At 49.6% G+C, this 14,286-nt stretch overlaps 1 protein-coding gene across 2 annotated transcripts in view; it reads left to right on the top strand.

Annotated features, from left to right (window-relative positions):
• The window catches only part of TSPAN5 (tetraspanin 5), a 160,123-nt gene extending 146,219 nt beyond the window's left edge, over positions 1 to 13,904 (top strand). The window contains exons 3-8 of one of the 2 annotated variants that reach the window (XM_079767388.1): positions 200 to 346; positions 4,178 to 4,348; positions 6,598 to 6,723; positions 8,786 to 8,833; positions 8,930 to 9,046; positions 11,733 to 13,898. In XM_079767388.1, coding sequence (XP_079623514.1) covers positions 200 to 346; positions 4,178 to 4,348; positions 6,598 to 6,723; positions 8,786 to 8,833; positions 8,930 to 9,046; positions 11,733 to 11,798 — 675 coding nt within the window. In that variant the 3' untranslated portion in view covers positions 11,799 to 13,898. Of the gene's footprint in view, positions 1 to 199; positions 347 to 4,177; positions 4,349 to 6,597; positions 6,724 to 8,785; positions 9,047 to 11,732 lie in introns of both variants that reach the window. The other variant, XM_079767387.1, reaches the window with a different exon arrangement.
• The last annotated feature ends 382 nt before the right edge of the window (positions 13,905 to 14,286 follow it).

Consider the following 14,286-nt stretch of genomic DNA (forward strand, 5'->3'; position numbering starts at 1 on the left):
GGTTTCTTGGGGTCATTTCTTCGCTTCCTATAGTTTTACTTACAATATGAACCCGTCTAGACTTGGAAAGAAAGTAGTTTTCTGTGTGGCTGCGGCCGTTTTTCTTCGGCGGGGGGAAAAGGCAGTTGCAGTAACCTTTTCACGGTGGAGAACTGACCCCGCACCCGGTGCCCTGTTGTGTGTTCTTCTCTGCCCCCAGGGAGTTCTGTCCAACATCTCTTCCATCACCGACCTCGGCGGCTTCGACCCTGTCTGGCTCTTCCTTGTGGTGGGAGGAGTGATGTTCATTTTGGGATTTGCAGGGTGCATTGGAGCGCTACGGGAAAACACTTTCCTCCTCAAGTTTGTAAGTATCCCACTCTGCTCGCGGGTGAAAGCCAAGCTCGCCCCCATCAGGAGGGCTCTGTCTTTAGGCGAGAGGGCGCTGTCCCCAAAGCGCTGGCAGAAAGACAGCCTGGGCCATGCTTTTCTTTAGGAGAACCCTCCAGTTCCGCCCCTGCCTGGGCCTCCCTAATTATATATATACCACCCCCACCCCATGGTTTTGCACACGTAGTCACGACTGCATTCCAATCCCTAAATTACCTTTGGGACTAAGGTGGTTCTGTAGACATAGTTTTCTTCTTTTAAGTGATTCGTGCTTTCCCTTTTAAACACATAATCAGAAGGAAGCTGTTCAGCGGGTTGGTTTAGAGAAACCAGACGTAAGCCCGGTGGCTGTGGCCTGTGCAGATTAAATCTGCTAAGCAGTAGGTTTTGGTGAATATGGAGGAACAGTGAAAGGCAACGTCTTCCCTTTTTTGCGCAGCATACTTTTCTCTAAGTCATCACCTTAATTTATAAAGTCCCATGTTGCAAATAAAGAGAATTGTGTTGTTTCCTGGCTTTCTTAAGTTTTGGGGAATATTTTAAATTGTCCCTTTCTCCATTTAGTACATGCAGTAAAAACTGGCCTAGAATAGTCTTTGAAATAAGTAGGAAGTCAATGGCATCATCATTCCAAACAGCCTCGACCATCTGAGGCTGTAAGGCCAGGAGAATTGCTGGGGAAATCCAAGAGCTGAGTTACCGTGACATAGAAATGGAGCTTTCTCGTGGACTGAGGCCCTAGAATGAAGCCTGTGAGTCCATCTCTTCCCCTTAGGAAATGGGGAAATTTGCTCACAGGGCCCCAGGCATGCATGTTTCTGCCAAATATTTCATAAGAATTTAATTTGGACTCAATTTTTGGTATGCATATTGTATGTTATTATGTGAAAATTTACCAGGGTAACGAGAAAATGAACTGGCCTAGCCTTTGTAAAGGTGAAGACGAAAATCTAATTATAACCTTTGCATGACTTATGTCTTATTGTTTGCGTGTGCACACACATGAGGTAGCTATGATGTTCTCATTTCTGTAGTGTCATGACTGTCATGTAGAGAGGTACCCAATAAAGGGAGGGGAGTTGTTTTATGCTAAGCCAGTGGTCGGCAAACCTCGGCTCATGAGCCACATGTGGCTCTTTGGCCCCTTGAGTGTTCTAATGCCACTTCTTCAAAATAGACTCTCCCAGGCCGAAAACCGACTTCTGCGCATGGGCCACGAAGTTTCACTCACACTGTACGTCTGCACCCGCACGTGGTATTTTGTGGAAGAGCCACACTCAAGGGGCCAAAGAGCCGCATGTGGCTTGAGGGCCGCGGTTTGCCGACCACTGTGCTAAGCTATAGGGTGGCCATTTCATAAAAGTGATAGGATTCCCCCCCCCCCCCGCCCACGTGTGAGCATTTAATGAACTTCCTCTGTGTGGCTTCAAGCCACCAGGACACAGACCCCCCTCTCCCCCAACACCCTTCATCTTCTCCTCAGCTCTTCTGCTGACGAACTTGGCCTTCATGATGATAGGCTGTCTGGGGAGCTTTCCCTGCCCTAGAACTTTGTAGCGGCCCGATCGCACCACGTCAGAGATAGGAGCACCTCTGGGACTGTCCGCTGACCCAAGTCCACAGTTCATCATGGCCAGCAGTTGGGCCGAGCTCTGGTTCCCCTTTAAGTGGTAATCCTCATACCACCTTTCCCTAAGGGCCCTGGGCCATCGTTGTCGAAGCTGATCCTGTGATGATGCAAGCCACCATCACTCGAGTCGACCCCCCCCGCCCCCACCCCCCCCTCCCCCCCCCCCTCCCCCCCCCCCCCCCCCCCCCCCCGTGCTTCCTGTGCTTGCCGATGCGGCCGTGGCCCTGAAGCTTCCGGGTCTTCCTCAGTCATGATGGCAGCCGGTGCCTGAGATGCAAGAGCAAAAGTGACCATTTTCTTGTCCTTTGTCTAGATGGAGGAAAGCTCCCTTTGAAATTACTGGTACCAGTGATGATAATGAACTCTTCAGATTCTATTGCTAGTGAGCTCAAGGGCAGATATGCAGGAGCTCTGACCCTGAGGGCTGAGCTGGAGGGCCTAGAATGGGGGCCTGAACCTTGGGATCCTAGACTTTGCCGGGCGCTTATTTCTTCCTCCCCCCCTCCCCTTATGCCCACCCTCTCAGAGCAGCACCTGGCACCCTGGGCAAACACTGTCCGACACACACTGTGATATGGCCCCCCTCACAGCCCCCCCCCCCCGTCCCTTACTGTAAGGGGCTCTTTGGAGGCAGGGTATGGGCCCACCCATCCTTGCTTCTGCAAAGCCCACCCAGCTCAGGGCCTGACCTCTTCTAGGTCATTCAGTAGATGTTTGTTGGATGAATACACATTTTTAGTCTTTTTATTTATTTGTTTATTTGGTTTTTGTTAATTTTTACCAGAGGATATTTTTTCCATTGATTTTTTTTTTTTTAGAGAGAGTAAAAAGGAGGAGGGTGGTGAGAGAATCATCTATGTGAGACAGATACATCTGTTGGTTGCCTCCCGCACAAGCCCCGATCACAGGGGCCTGGGATCGAACCCGAAACCCTGGTACATGCCCTTGACTGGGAATGGAACCCAAGACCCTTCGGGGCTCGGGCTGATGCTCCAAGCACTGAGCCACACAGGCCAGGGCCGTTTTTAGTCTTGTTAAATTTTAAGTAACCGTGTCGTTTCCTCCGTGCCCGCCCCCACGCGGTGCGCTCCTGGTCGGCCGCTTGAGGGCTGCCTTCGGAATGGAGACACGGCAGCAGCTTTGGCCCCTGCCTCCTCCCTCGGCCACCCCTGCCCTGCAGCCTCCGGAGCTCGGCTGGCAGGGGTGTCGCCTTTCTGTCCTCGTCACCAGAAGTTTGCTTGCAGTTTATACGCCGCTCCTTCACAGCCTCATTTCTCAGAAACTCTTTGAACAAATTAAAATGGAAAAGGGTAAGAATGTGGAGGTTGGAGGAAGTGGAAAGAACTGGAGGTGTGAAGGTACGTGATATGACTAAGGCGAGGCTCTGCTGAGTGTTCTAGACGGAAGGGAATTTTCTCCAGTTCATGGGCCATCCCCACGTTACCCGTGGCCTCTCACCGGCCTTCTTAAACTCCTGTCGTCTGCATGAGCCAGGAGTCTCCCAGCGGCGGCACGTTGATGTTATTTAAAACATTCTGAGGCTGGTGCTTCACAAACAAAAGTGGCTTTGTTTTATTTTCTTGGTGGGAAATTATTTTCATGTCACAGTCACCCCCCACTTCCCCTCTGTTCTCTTCATCTAAGATACACATGTGTGCTGTCTTACCCTGTGGAGCAGGTGCAAAGGGGAATTAGGGCAGTGTCTGAATCCATAAAAAGGAATATATTGCATACAGGATCCAGGCCACAGTAACAAATGACAGGTGATCTTAAAATATTGGGGTAATTTATTTCTCAGTGTTGCAAAAGCTTACTAGAGGTAGGGCCGGGCCATTGTTCAGCGCCTGGCAGGCAGCACATTAATCAGGAGAAATTCGTTAGGCCTTAATGTAACGCTAATGAGAAATTCCTATTATCTGTGTTTGCTTATGAGCTTTGTTGGTTAATTGCCAAATGGAGCCACCAGAGCCCCAAAATGTGATTACGAAATGATTTTTTGGAAGTCCTTTCTTGGAGTGTAATATTTTATTAATGAATCTTAAGAAACGGAAGGTGATCTGCTTTGGACATGTGTCACAACCCAGTGTAATTACAAACCTTTTTAGAAGGAACCATTGAACTGCATATGATCAAAATAGCCCGTGTAACTGTTCTCCATGTCTGTGTCTTTTGTCTTAGTTTTCTGTGTTCCTGGGCATCATTTTCTTCCTGGAGCTCACTGCCGGGGTTCTGGCATTTGTTTTCAAAGACTGGATCAAAGACCAGCTGTATTTCTTTATAAACAACAACATCAGAGCGTACAGGGATGACATTGATTTGCAAAACCTCATAGACTTCACCCAGGAATATGTAAGTTTAAATTTGGTTTCTTTTCAAGTTGAAAGCCTTCTGGGAAGGATGGCCCCAGAGAGCATCCTCCTGGCTCCACATCTGCCAGCTGGGACGGCCCTCTGACTGGTCTGCACGGCTTTTGGTTTGTTTGCTTGTCTGTTTATTCTTTTCTGACTTGTTCTGTGACCTACATGATATGTGCTGTACATGGAAATGCCCTGTTTTTACTTAATCTTCATTTCTGCCCAGAGCAACAAAGAAGAAAACTCTTGAGCAAGAAGGTTCTAATCACAGTTGCCTTTTGCTGCCGACATTGGAAGAAGATTGCTTTGCTATAGGTTTAACATTTTATTTGGCGTTAAATGTGGTTTCTGTCTTGTTCCTTGCCCACTCTTCACAGCTCAGAATAATATCCTCATCAGGAGGGTATTTGTTCAAAATTCCCTGGCGTATACCCATTCAGTATTATTACAGCACACGCGGGTTAAACCGAAAGTTGAGCAAGTTTTACCCCCTTGTGGCCTCTACCAAGGGGAGGGCCGGTGCGGAGAGCCCCTGCCACCCGGTTTCCGAACATTTCTCTGTGGCGGCCCCTGCAAGGCAAACGAAGCAGCGGAACCCCCGTTCCACTCAGAATGCCAAAATGGCATATAAACAGGGCTCAGAACATACAGCATACAGATCTGGTGCCCAAACCTGATCAGCTCAGCGACTTTGGGTCATAGGACCTTGGCCTGTTTCCCCACAGTAACGTGGAAATAATAAAAGCTACAGTTTAACTCGTGGAGGTTTGGTGACACTCGAGTAAGATGTGCTTGGTGGTTTGTTTCACAGCAGGCTTAAGGTGTTGTGGTCCTACACACTGGCAGGTGCTTGTTTGCAGACACTCAAACAACCGGATAAGCTGCGCAGACCTGGACAGTGGTGTCCATGATGCTAATGTATATGGCAGGAGGAGCTGGGGTCCCTTTGAGAGAGGGAGGAGAGGGCTGCTCAGCACTCGTCCTGGGGGCGACCTACCCGCCCCCCCCCCACACACACACACACATCAGGCCCTTAGAACGGAGCAAGCTGTGTTGATTTTGTTCCAAGGCAGCAAGGACTGCCCTGGAGTGAGCTGCACTGGGGTGTGAAATTAAGCCCCCTTTCATCTCCTCAGCAGACTTCACTGCTTTGTTAGGTCATAATGGATGCAAGCTCACGCCTTGCCAAGTATTACTGCTGCCTCGTTTGCATGACAAATCTGATGGAGCTTTGCAGCAAACTTTGGGATGCGCAGCTCAAGCCCTCAGAGAACCCGATGAGGCAGACGAACATGCGGATACACGTTCTCTTGAAATGCTGTCTGCTTTACGGGGAAATGCTGTCGTTTCATGTGATTTTTCTTTTTCTGTCGTGGAGCTGAATGTTCTGAAGTAGCTGCTGGTCTGGAAAGCCGTCCAGGGGTCACGGCTGGATGTTCATTTGGGGGGAGGGGCGGAGAGGGAAGGGGGAAGGGGGGGGGGGGAGCCAAGGGGCCCAGCCTCTGAGTCAGACCCCTCGGAAGACCCATGGAATTTAACATCATTATATTTTAATTAGATGACTGTATTTTTAAGTAATTTTCTGAAAATGTAAATACCTGCTCTTGTTTGAACAGATTCTGAGCACTAACAGATATGTAATGAAAAGTCAGCCTCTAGAACTTCGGGGGGTAATGGGTGTGTTCACGATTTTGATTGTGGTGATGGTTTCATGATGTTTACATATGTCAAAAATGACCAAATTGCACACTTTATGTGCAGTTTATGGCATGTTAGTGATACAGCAATAAAACAGATTTTTTAAAAACCATTAAGGTGTAGAGATCAAGATTGTAAAAAAGGAAATCTCTAGATATCCCACCCACGGCCCCAGTCTCCTCCTTCAGACACTGCTGTTCAGTGTCTTGTTTATCCTTCTAGAATGTTCCCACGTGCACCAAACTAAACCCATCCTGTTCTAAGGGAGACCTGCTATAACCTCCTGCCCCCCCCCTTCCCCCACCTAACACCATGGGTCTCATCCACCTGCCCAATCACATGCCCACGCACCCTTACAGACCTTCCGCCTGCGTTATTGGGAGGCTTTGCGGGGGCTGTTAGGTTCAGTCTGGTATGAAAATAAGTTCTGAGACGGAAGGGAGGGTTGGAGCCGGCAGGACTGGGTGTGGCCGTGGGGGCGGGTGTGGGGGCAGCGCCCGGTGGCCTCCAGGTCGAGGTGTTCTAATTCTCTCCTGTTTGCTCTAGTGGCAGTGCTGTGGGGCTTTTGGAGCTGATGATTGGAACCTAAATATTTACTTCAATTGCACAGATTCCAATGCAAGTCGGGAGAGGTGCGGCGTGCCATTCTCCTGCTGTACTAAAGATCCCGCGGTAAGTGGAGGCCGCAACTCGCCCCCTGCGCCCGCATCGCCGGACGGACGGTGTGTGGGACGGGCAGAGTGGTGTTCTTCTCGGACCCTCCTCCTGCTGAGTCCTGATTGTCCTGCACGGGCTGCAGGGCTAGTTCTTCCCAGTAGGAGGGGTCGTCGCGGGCGCTAATTCACCAGTGCACGCCGGCTCCTGTCCTGAGCCTCTGTGTGCCTTGGCTCGTTTAAGTCCGGAACGTTCCTGCCAGCAGACACCAACATTGTCTTCCCTTTTTAGGTGAAATCGAGGCCCCTGGATTTTAAGTCCCTGCCCAAGCTCACATCGCCAGCAAGTGTTGGCGCTGAGCGTCAGACCCAGGCAGCCTGCTGTTGCTCCTTTAAAGGCTCGCCTGGGAGCTCTCTCATTGGGTTGCGGTTAGTCAGCCTTTCCTTCCCGACGTAGTTGTGGGGGACATACTGGAACAGAAGAGTCTGAGACAAGAATGCTATGCGGGAAGAGTAGCCTGTCAGTCCCCAAGTGTGCACCCTCAGGGCTGCCCTTGCCCCCATCAAGCAGCTCCGAGTGGGCACCGATGAGTTCATGGCCATTTCCCCCTGGAAGGTAGAGGGTGTGCAGCTCTTCAAAAGGGGCGTGGCCCTGGGGTGGGGAAGCAGAAGTTCCCTGCAGCCTGCTCATCGCCCATCGCCCATCGCCCATCGCCCATCACCCATGGTGGGGGTCAGCCTGGGCTGTTACTCTTGGTCTGAAGAGACTGAGAATCAGGAAGGCCTGTGCTCGCTGCTCTGGGGTCTCGCCAGGACAGCTGACCTTCCCCACTGGTTTGTTTCTCCCTTTCCTCTGAGGAGGCCCAAAGGCAAGAGTGCCCGGCAGAGCCCAGGGTGCCCGCGCAGGCAGCCTCGCGCCGGCCGGCAGATGCCAGCTGCTCTGTCTCCAGTTCTGCCTGTGTTAACACTCCATCAGACGAACTCTGAGGTTCTCGAAGGCATCATGTCTCCCCTTTCGGCGACAGATCCTCTGGGTAGAGGTATCTCATTCCATAAATGCCAAGCTGACAAATTCCGCCCACCCCCTGCAGAGGGGAAAAAAGAAACAAGCCTAAAAGAGGGGAACCCGCATTTCCGGTCAGGGCTGTCGGATGTCAGAACATGTGATATGTGGCTAGGGTGTTGTTTTGTTTTTAATGAAGTCACGTGTTCTCATTGAAAACTCATTTAAATAATACAGAAATATACACATTAAAAAGCAGAAGTCCTCCCCCACCAAAGAGAGCAAATATGAAGCCAGTCATTGTACCCATTCAGCATGTTTTTTTAAAAATATATTTTATTGACTTTTTACAGAGAGGAAGGGAGAGGGATAGAGAGTTAGAAACATCGATCAGCTGCCTCCTGCACACCTCCTAATGGGGATGTGCCTGCAACCAAGGTACATGCTCTTGACCGGAATCGAACCTGGGACCCTTCAGTCTGCAGGCCGACGCTCTATCCACTGAGCCAAACCGGTTAGGGCCGTGGTCGGCAAACTGCGGCTCGCGAGCCACATGCAGCTCTTTGGCCCCTTGAGTGTGGCTCTTCCACAAAATACCACAGCCTGGGCGAGTCTATTTTGAAGAAGTGGCGTTAGAAGAAGTTTTAAGTTTAAAAAATTTGGCTCTCAAAAGAAATTTCAGTCGTTGTACTGTTGATATTTGGCTCTGTTGACTAATGAGTTTGCCGACCACTGGGGTTAGGGCAAGCATGGTTTTTATCTGTCTCCAGATCCCTAAACACCTTAAACTTATTGAGGCTGCCAGCTCTGAATCCTGTACTTCCCACATAATGGACTTGCTCTCCTTCCTGGTATTTCCTGAGCCTCTGTTTTCCTCATTGGAAAGGGCATATTTTAATGCCTGCTTCTGAGGGTTGTTACAATGATTACATGGGATAACATATCTAAGGGCTCACCGAGGCGCCGGTCCACCTGCGTGCCCCGGTGCACATTTATTCCTCTGAGGGGGCCTCTTCTGCTGATTCCTCCGGGGCTTTCCACCCGGCGTGACTGTCGCTCTCCTCTCTTCTCCCCCCAGGAGGATGTCATCAACACTCAGTGTGGCTACGATGCCAGGCAGAAACCAGTAAGTGGAACCTCATCTTGTCGCTTAGCGCCCAGGGTGCTGGAGGAGCTTATGAACCTCCGTGGTGACGCTGTGTTCTCCTCTTCCCTTGTGAAGGAGGTCGACCAGCAGATCGTAATCTACACGAAAGGCTGCGTGCCCCAGTTTGAGAAGTGGCTGCAGGACAATTTAACCATCGTGGCCGGTGTGTTCATAGGCATTGCATTGCTACAGGTAAGGCCGGGCTCCTTCCTGGACGGCACAGGGAAGCGATGCCCGGGAGAATCCTCACCAGGCCGGGCACTTTGCCCGATCACGTGAACGGCCCAGTATTTAAGACACAAGTGGAGGGGCTGGGAAACAGACCCAAATTATGTGGTTTTTATTAAAGCTCTGGTTTTAGATGCAACTCTATCCTAAAATACATTAGGAAACTGTTTTTTTCCTTCTGAAGATGGAGACGTTGATTGGGTCAGTGCATTTCCATGGGCTCACTAATTCTCTGTGTGCCAGCTGGGCAGACAGGCATGGTCAAAAGCAGATCCAAGTGGTGAGGTTAAGGTTTTTTTGGATTTTTACAAACATGGCCCGCCTTCCCAAAGTGCTAGTGAGGGATAGGAGTGCCCACTTTTCCTCCTGGGCAGTCCCGAGTGTAGCTTTTGCATCCTGTGGAGATGGAGATGTGATACTTTTCTTGGAGCCCAAATGTGGCACGGTGGTTGAAAGGAACGAAAGAAGACCTAAATAACGGAAAGCCTTCCCATACTCATGGGTTGAAAGGCTTACTATCGCTAATGTGGCAGTACTCCTCAAATCCATCTACAGATTCAGTGCAATCTCTGAATTCAAACTGCATTTTTAATTTTTTTCCCCCAAAATGGACACGTTGATCCTAAAATTCATATGGAAATGCAAGGGACCCAGAATAGCAAAACAAACTTGAAAAAGAACGACTTTGGAGAATTCACACTTCCCAATTCCAGACTTACTTCAAAGGTGCAGTCATCAAGATTGGTGCCTCCTGGCATAAGGTCGGCATATAGGTCAGTGGAACAGAATAGAAAGTCCAGAAGTAAACCCATGAACGATGGTCAGCAGATTTTTGACAAGGGAACCAAGACCGTTCACTGGGGCAAAAATAGTCTCTTCAATAAATGGTGCCGGACCAACTGACTATCCATATGCAAAAGAATAAATTTGAACTCCTACCTCACACCATACATGAAAATTCACTCAAACTAGACCAAAGACCAAAATATTAGAGCTAAAACTATAACACTCTTAGGAGAAAGTACAGGTGTAGCTCTTTGCGACCCAGGAGTAGGCGGTTTTCTTAGACGCGACACGACAAGCACAAGCAACCAAAGAAATAGTAGATCAATTGGACTTCGCCAAAATTAAAAACTTCTGTGCTATAAATACTAAGAAAATGGAATGACAACCCACAAAATGGAAGAAAATATTTGCAGAGCATTATATCTGATAAGGATCAAGTATCTGGACTATACAAAGAACAACTCAACAATTAAAAAGACAAACCCAATTTAAAGATGGGCAAAGAATTTGAATAGCCATGTCTCCAGAGAAGACACAGATAGCTAGTAAGCACGTGAAGAGATGCCCGTCACCGTTAATTGTTAGGGAAACGCGAATAAAAACCACAGTGAGATACCCACCACTTCACACACAGTAGGATGGACATACACTTGATCCTGGAGCAACTTGGGTTTCAGCTGTGTGGGTCCACTCATAAGCTCATTTTTTTTTTAACTGACCACAGTTCAGTTGATCTATGTAGTTCGACAGACTTAGGTTGGGAATCTGAGTATGCAGAAAACTGACTAGTTATGTGCGGATTTTCAACTGCATGGGATTACAGCACCCGTAACCCCCATGTTGCTCAGGGGTGAACTGTAATGATAAAGGAAGATAATAACGAGTTGTCGAGGATGTGAAGAAATTGGAACCCTCACACATCACTGAAGGGAATGAAAATGATGCCGCCTCTATGGGAAACAATTGGCAATTCCTCAGAAAATTACAGTTACCATATGACCCCGCAATTCTATTCTGAGGTATATACCCAAGAGAATTAAAAACGTGTTCACCCAAAAACATATATACAGATGTTCATAGTGATATTATTCATAAGAGCCCCAAAAAGGAAACACTGCTGATGCCCATCACCTGATGAATGGAAAAACAAAATATGGTTTATCCATATAATGGAATATTATCCAAACCATCAAAAGGATTAACTACTGGTACATACTACAACATGGGTGGACCTTGAAAACACTTTGCTGTGTGAAAGCAGACTGACACAAAAGGCCAGATGTTATATGATTCCATTTATATGAAATGTCCAGAATGAGCAATTTCAAAGAAAGTAGATTAGTGGTTGGCAGGACTGTGGAGGTGGGGGGGCATGGGAATGACTGCTAATGGGTACAGTTTCTTTTTGGGGTGATGAAATGTGTTGGAAACAGATAGTGGTCATAGATGCATATCCCTGTGAATACACTAAAAACCACTAAATTATGCACTTTAAAGGAATGGATTTTACAGTATATGAGTTACATCTCAATTTAAAAGATCAAAGATAAGAAAAATCGGATTCAGCCCGGCCAACGTGGCTCAGTGGTTGAGCATTGACCCATGAACCAGAAGGTTGAGGTTTGATTCCCAGTCAGGGCATATGCCCGGGTTGTGGGCTCGATCTCCAGTAGGGGGCGTGCAGGAGGCAGCTGATCAATGATTCTCTCTCATCATTGATGTTTCTATTTCCCTCTCCTTCTCCCTTCCTCTCTCTGAAATCCATAAAAATATATTTAAAAAAGAAAAACAGGATTCATTGGCCAAGGAAAAGCCTAATGATGTTCAGAGTTTCACTGTTGGACTCTTTTTCTTCCTTCCTCAGATTTTTGGGATATGCCTGGCCCAGAACTTGGTTAGCGACATCGAAGCTGTCAGGGCTAGCTGGTAGAGCAGGGCGCCTGCCACCGCCGCAGAACACTGGACACCCAGCCTTCCGCACCCTCCAGCGGCCCGACCGCGTCCCACCTGCCAGAGCTGCCAAGAACTTGTTTCGAGGGGGAAAACTGAGAAATGCTGCTTACCGACAGAATTAAAGAAAAAATACCCAGTATGAAAGTCGTTGCGCCGTGAATCTCTACTGTCGCCATGAATTTATGGATGGTTGGATACTTCACCAAAAAAAGAAAGAAAGGGAGGGCGGGGAGCCCGTACGTGCTCGAAGGTGTGGGAAAGGCCTTGTTGTCCCCGGGAGCGATCGGCGGGCTGCGGGAGGCAGCCTTGCCCTTCCTCACGTGCATCTTCCCTAAAGCCCAGCCCCTTCCCTCTGGGCTGGGCCGTTGGCGTCCCTTCACTGGACACTCCAAGGAGCTGCGACAGCTCGCGTCCCACGGAGAAAACAGCTTGTCCCGGGGTCGGACTTTGAGATGGCATTCAGCAAGTGACGCGCCCGGCCCATGGGGCCTCCTGACAGGAGAAGTTGTGTATTTCGCGTGCACTGAGTGAGGAGCCCATGGGAGCGCTCCGTGATGCTGGATTTCAGCAGGACAGACCTTTTTCCTAAGCGGGCCTGCGCTTTATTTGCCAGTGACATCCAAGGCGGAAGTGAGGCTCGTGACGAGGTATTAGTTGAAGACACCCTCACCCCAGCCACTCAAGTCGGTGTCGGATTCTTCAGAAACTCTGGGGCTTTGGCTTTTTTTTTTTTTTTTTTTTTTGCCATTTTGGTTTTAGTCTCCCCAAAAGCTTCCGTTTCTGTTAAGTTTTAAAGTGTCTTCTTACAAACCTGAATATTAATTTTGTGTGTGTAATCTCCCCGCATGACCTGTGGATCTGAACCCACCAGTTTCTCTTCCCGCCCTCTTTCCGACAACGTCTATAGGTGTGGTGTGGTCAGCACCGGATGGCGGGAGAGGCGTGGCGGGGGCGCCTGGCCGGGAAGGGACCCGCTGGGCCCGCGCAGATGCGGCCATGGACTCAACAATCCCTCAGCCATATGGGTCGTCATGGCTCTGCTGCATCCTGCCCCTCTCTCTCCTGGAATGGAAGTAAAGCCCTTTCCAAAACAACGTTGACACAATCAAAAAGCTTCTGGTGGGGTTTTCCCCTCATCTGGTTTTTTTTTTTTAATTTTTTTTTTTTATAAAGAGAAGAGTGCATGGGCAGAGCTCTTTCTGTTCTCGTGGTGCAGATTAACCATCAGGATGGCCACAAAGCACAAATACTCCGAGGGGGGCCATTGACGGGCAGGTGTTCCGAGTCTGAGGTGGAAAACCACCTCCAGGTGCTGCCACCCACCTCTGGCCTGCCTCCCGGTGGGAGGGACCCATTTTGCCCCCAGATTTTAATCCAGCCTCATCTGCCGGGATATTACTCTCCTGGGGGAGCAGGGGTTAGTCTGTGGGACGCTGGGGAAACCACAGGCGTGTGTCACGGTGATGACACATTTGCCAACGCCTCGCTGGGCCGCGGGCGAGCACACTTGGTGAAACTTGAGCAAGGCTTTCCGCCTCCGCCCCCGGTGCATCACTGCGGCCGACGGATGTGTCGGTCGGTCTGCTCCGAGAAAGGACAGCAGTTCTCTGAAAAAATCTGGTCTCTGGGGTTTGGGTGTGTCTGATCTGCATGTGTGTGTGTGTCTATCGTTAGCGATGTCCATCCCATGCTCCAGCTGTGAGAGGATTTTCTCCCGCCTCGGCCCCACCACGGTTGTCCTCCTGTGACGTCATTCCCACACGGAGGCTCGGCTCCCCGGCGGGCGCGCTTGTCTTTTCTGTTCATTACCTCATCCTCCAGGGAACCCCCTCTGACCAGCTGACTCAGAACCGGGCAAGAGTCCCACCCTTCAGCACATCCAGCGAAAGGCCAAACGGAAGTCCAAGTGAGTTTTAAATTTTAAGGAATCGCCCTTTATTTTTTACACTTGAGAGTGGTTGTAATAAAGGCTGTCATTAATAAACTTGGTTCTACCTTACATGGAGCTATGTCTGTCTTCGTTGCTTCGCTCTTGAAATGGCACCAGTCTCGAACGCAGCGATTCCCAAACTTCAGCAGCCAGGGCCAGGATCCCCCGATGGCTTGTTGAAACACAGATGACTGTGCCTGCCCCGTTCCCAGAATTCCTGACGCAGTCATCCTGGGGAGGTGGTGGTGGTGGGGAGGGGGGTTGAGAAGGTGCTGTTCTGACTGGTTCTCGGGTGATGGTTTGCTGGTGATGCTGTTGCCATGTATTTTGAAAGCACAAGTTGAGAACCCCTGCCCGGGTCAGGTTCTCTCAGGGGAAGGGACAGGGAACATGTTGTGATGGGGAGGGAAAGGTCTCGGTGCTACCGGCTGCCGTCTGATGGGAGTCGGGCCGAGCGGGGTGTGTAGGAAATCTCTGTTCCTAAGGCCATTGCTGGTCCGTCTCCCAGAGACCACGTGGTATGCAGATCATCAGG

Source organism: Cnephaeus nilssonii (genome assembly GCF_951640355.1).
Source record: "Cnephaeus nilssonii genome assembly, chromosome: 1".
NCBI lineage: Eukaryota > Metazoa > Chordata > Mammalia > Chiroptera > Vespertilionidae > Cnephaeus > Cnephaeus nilssonii.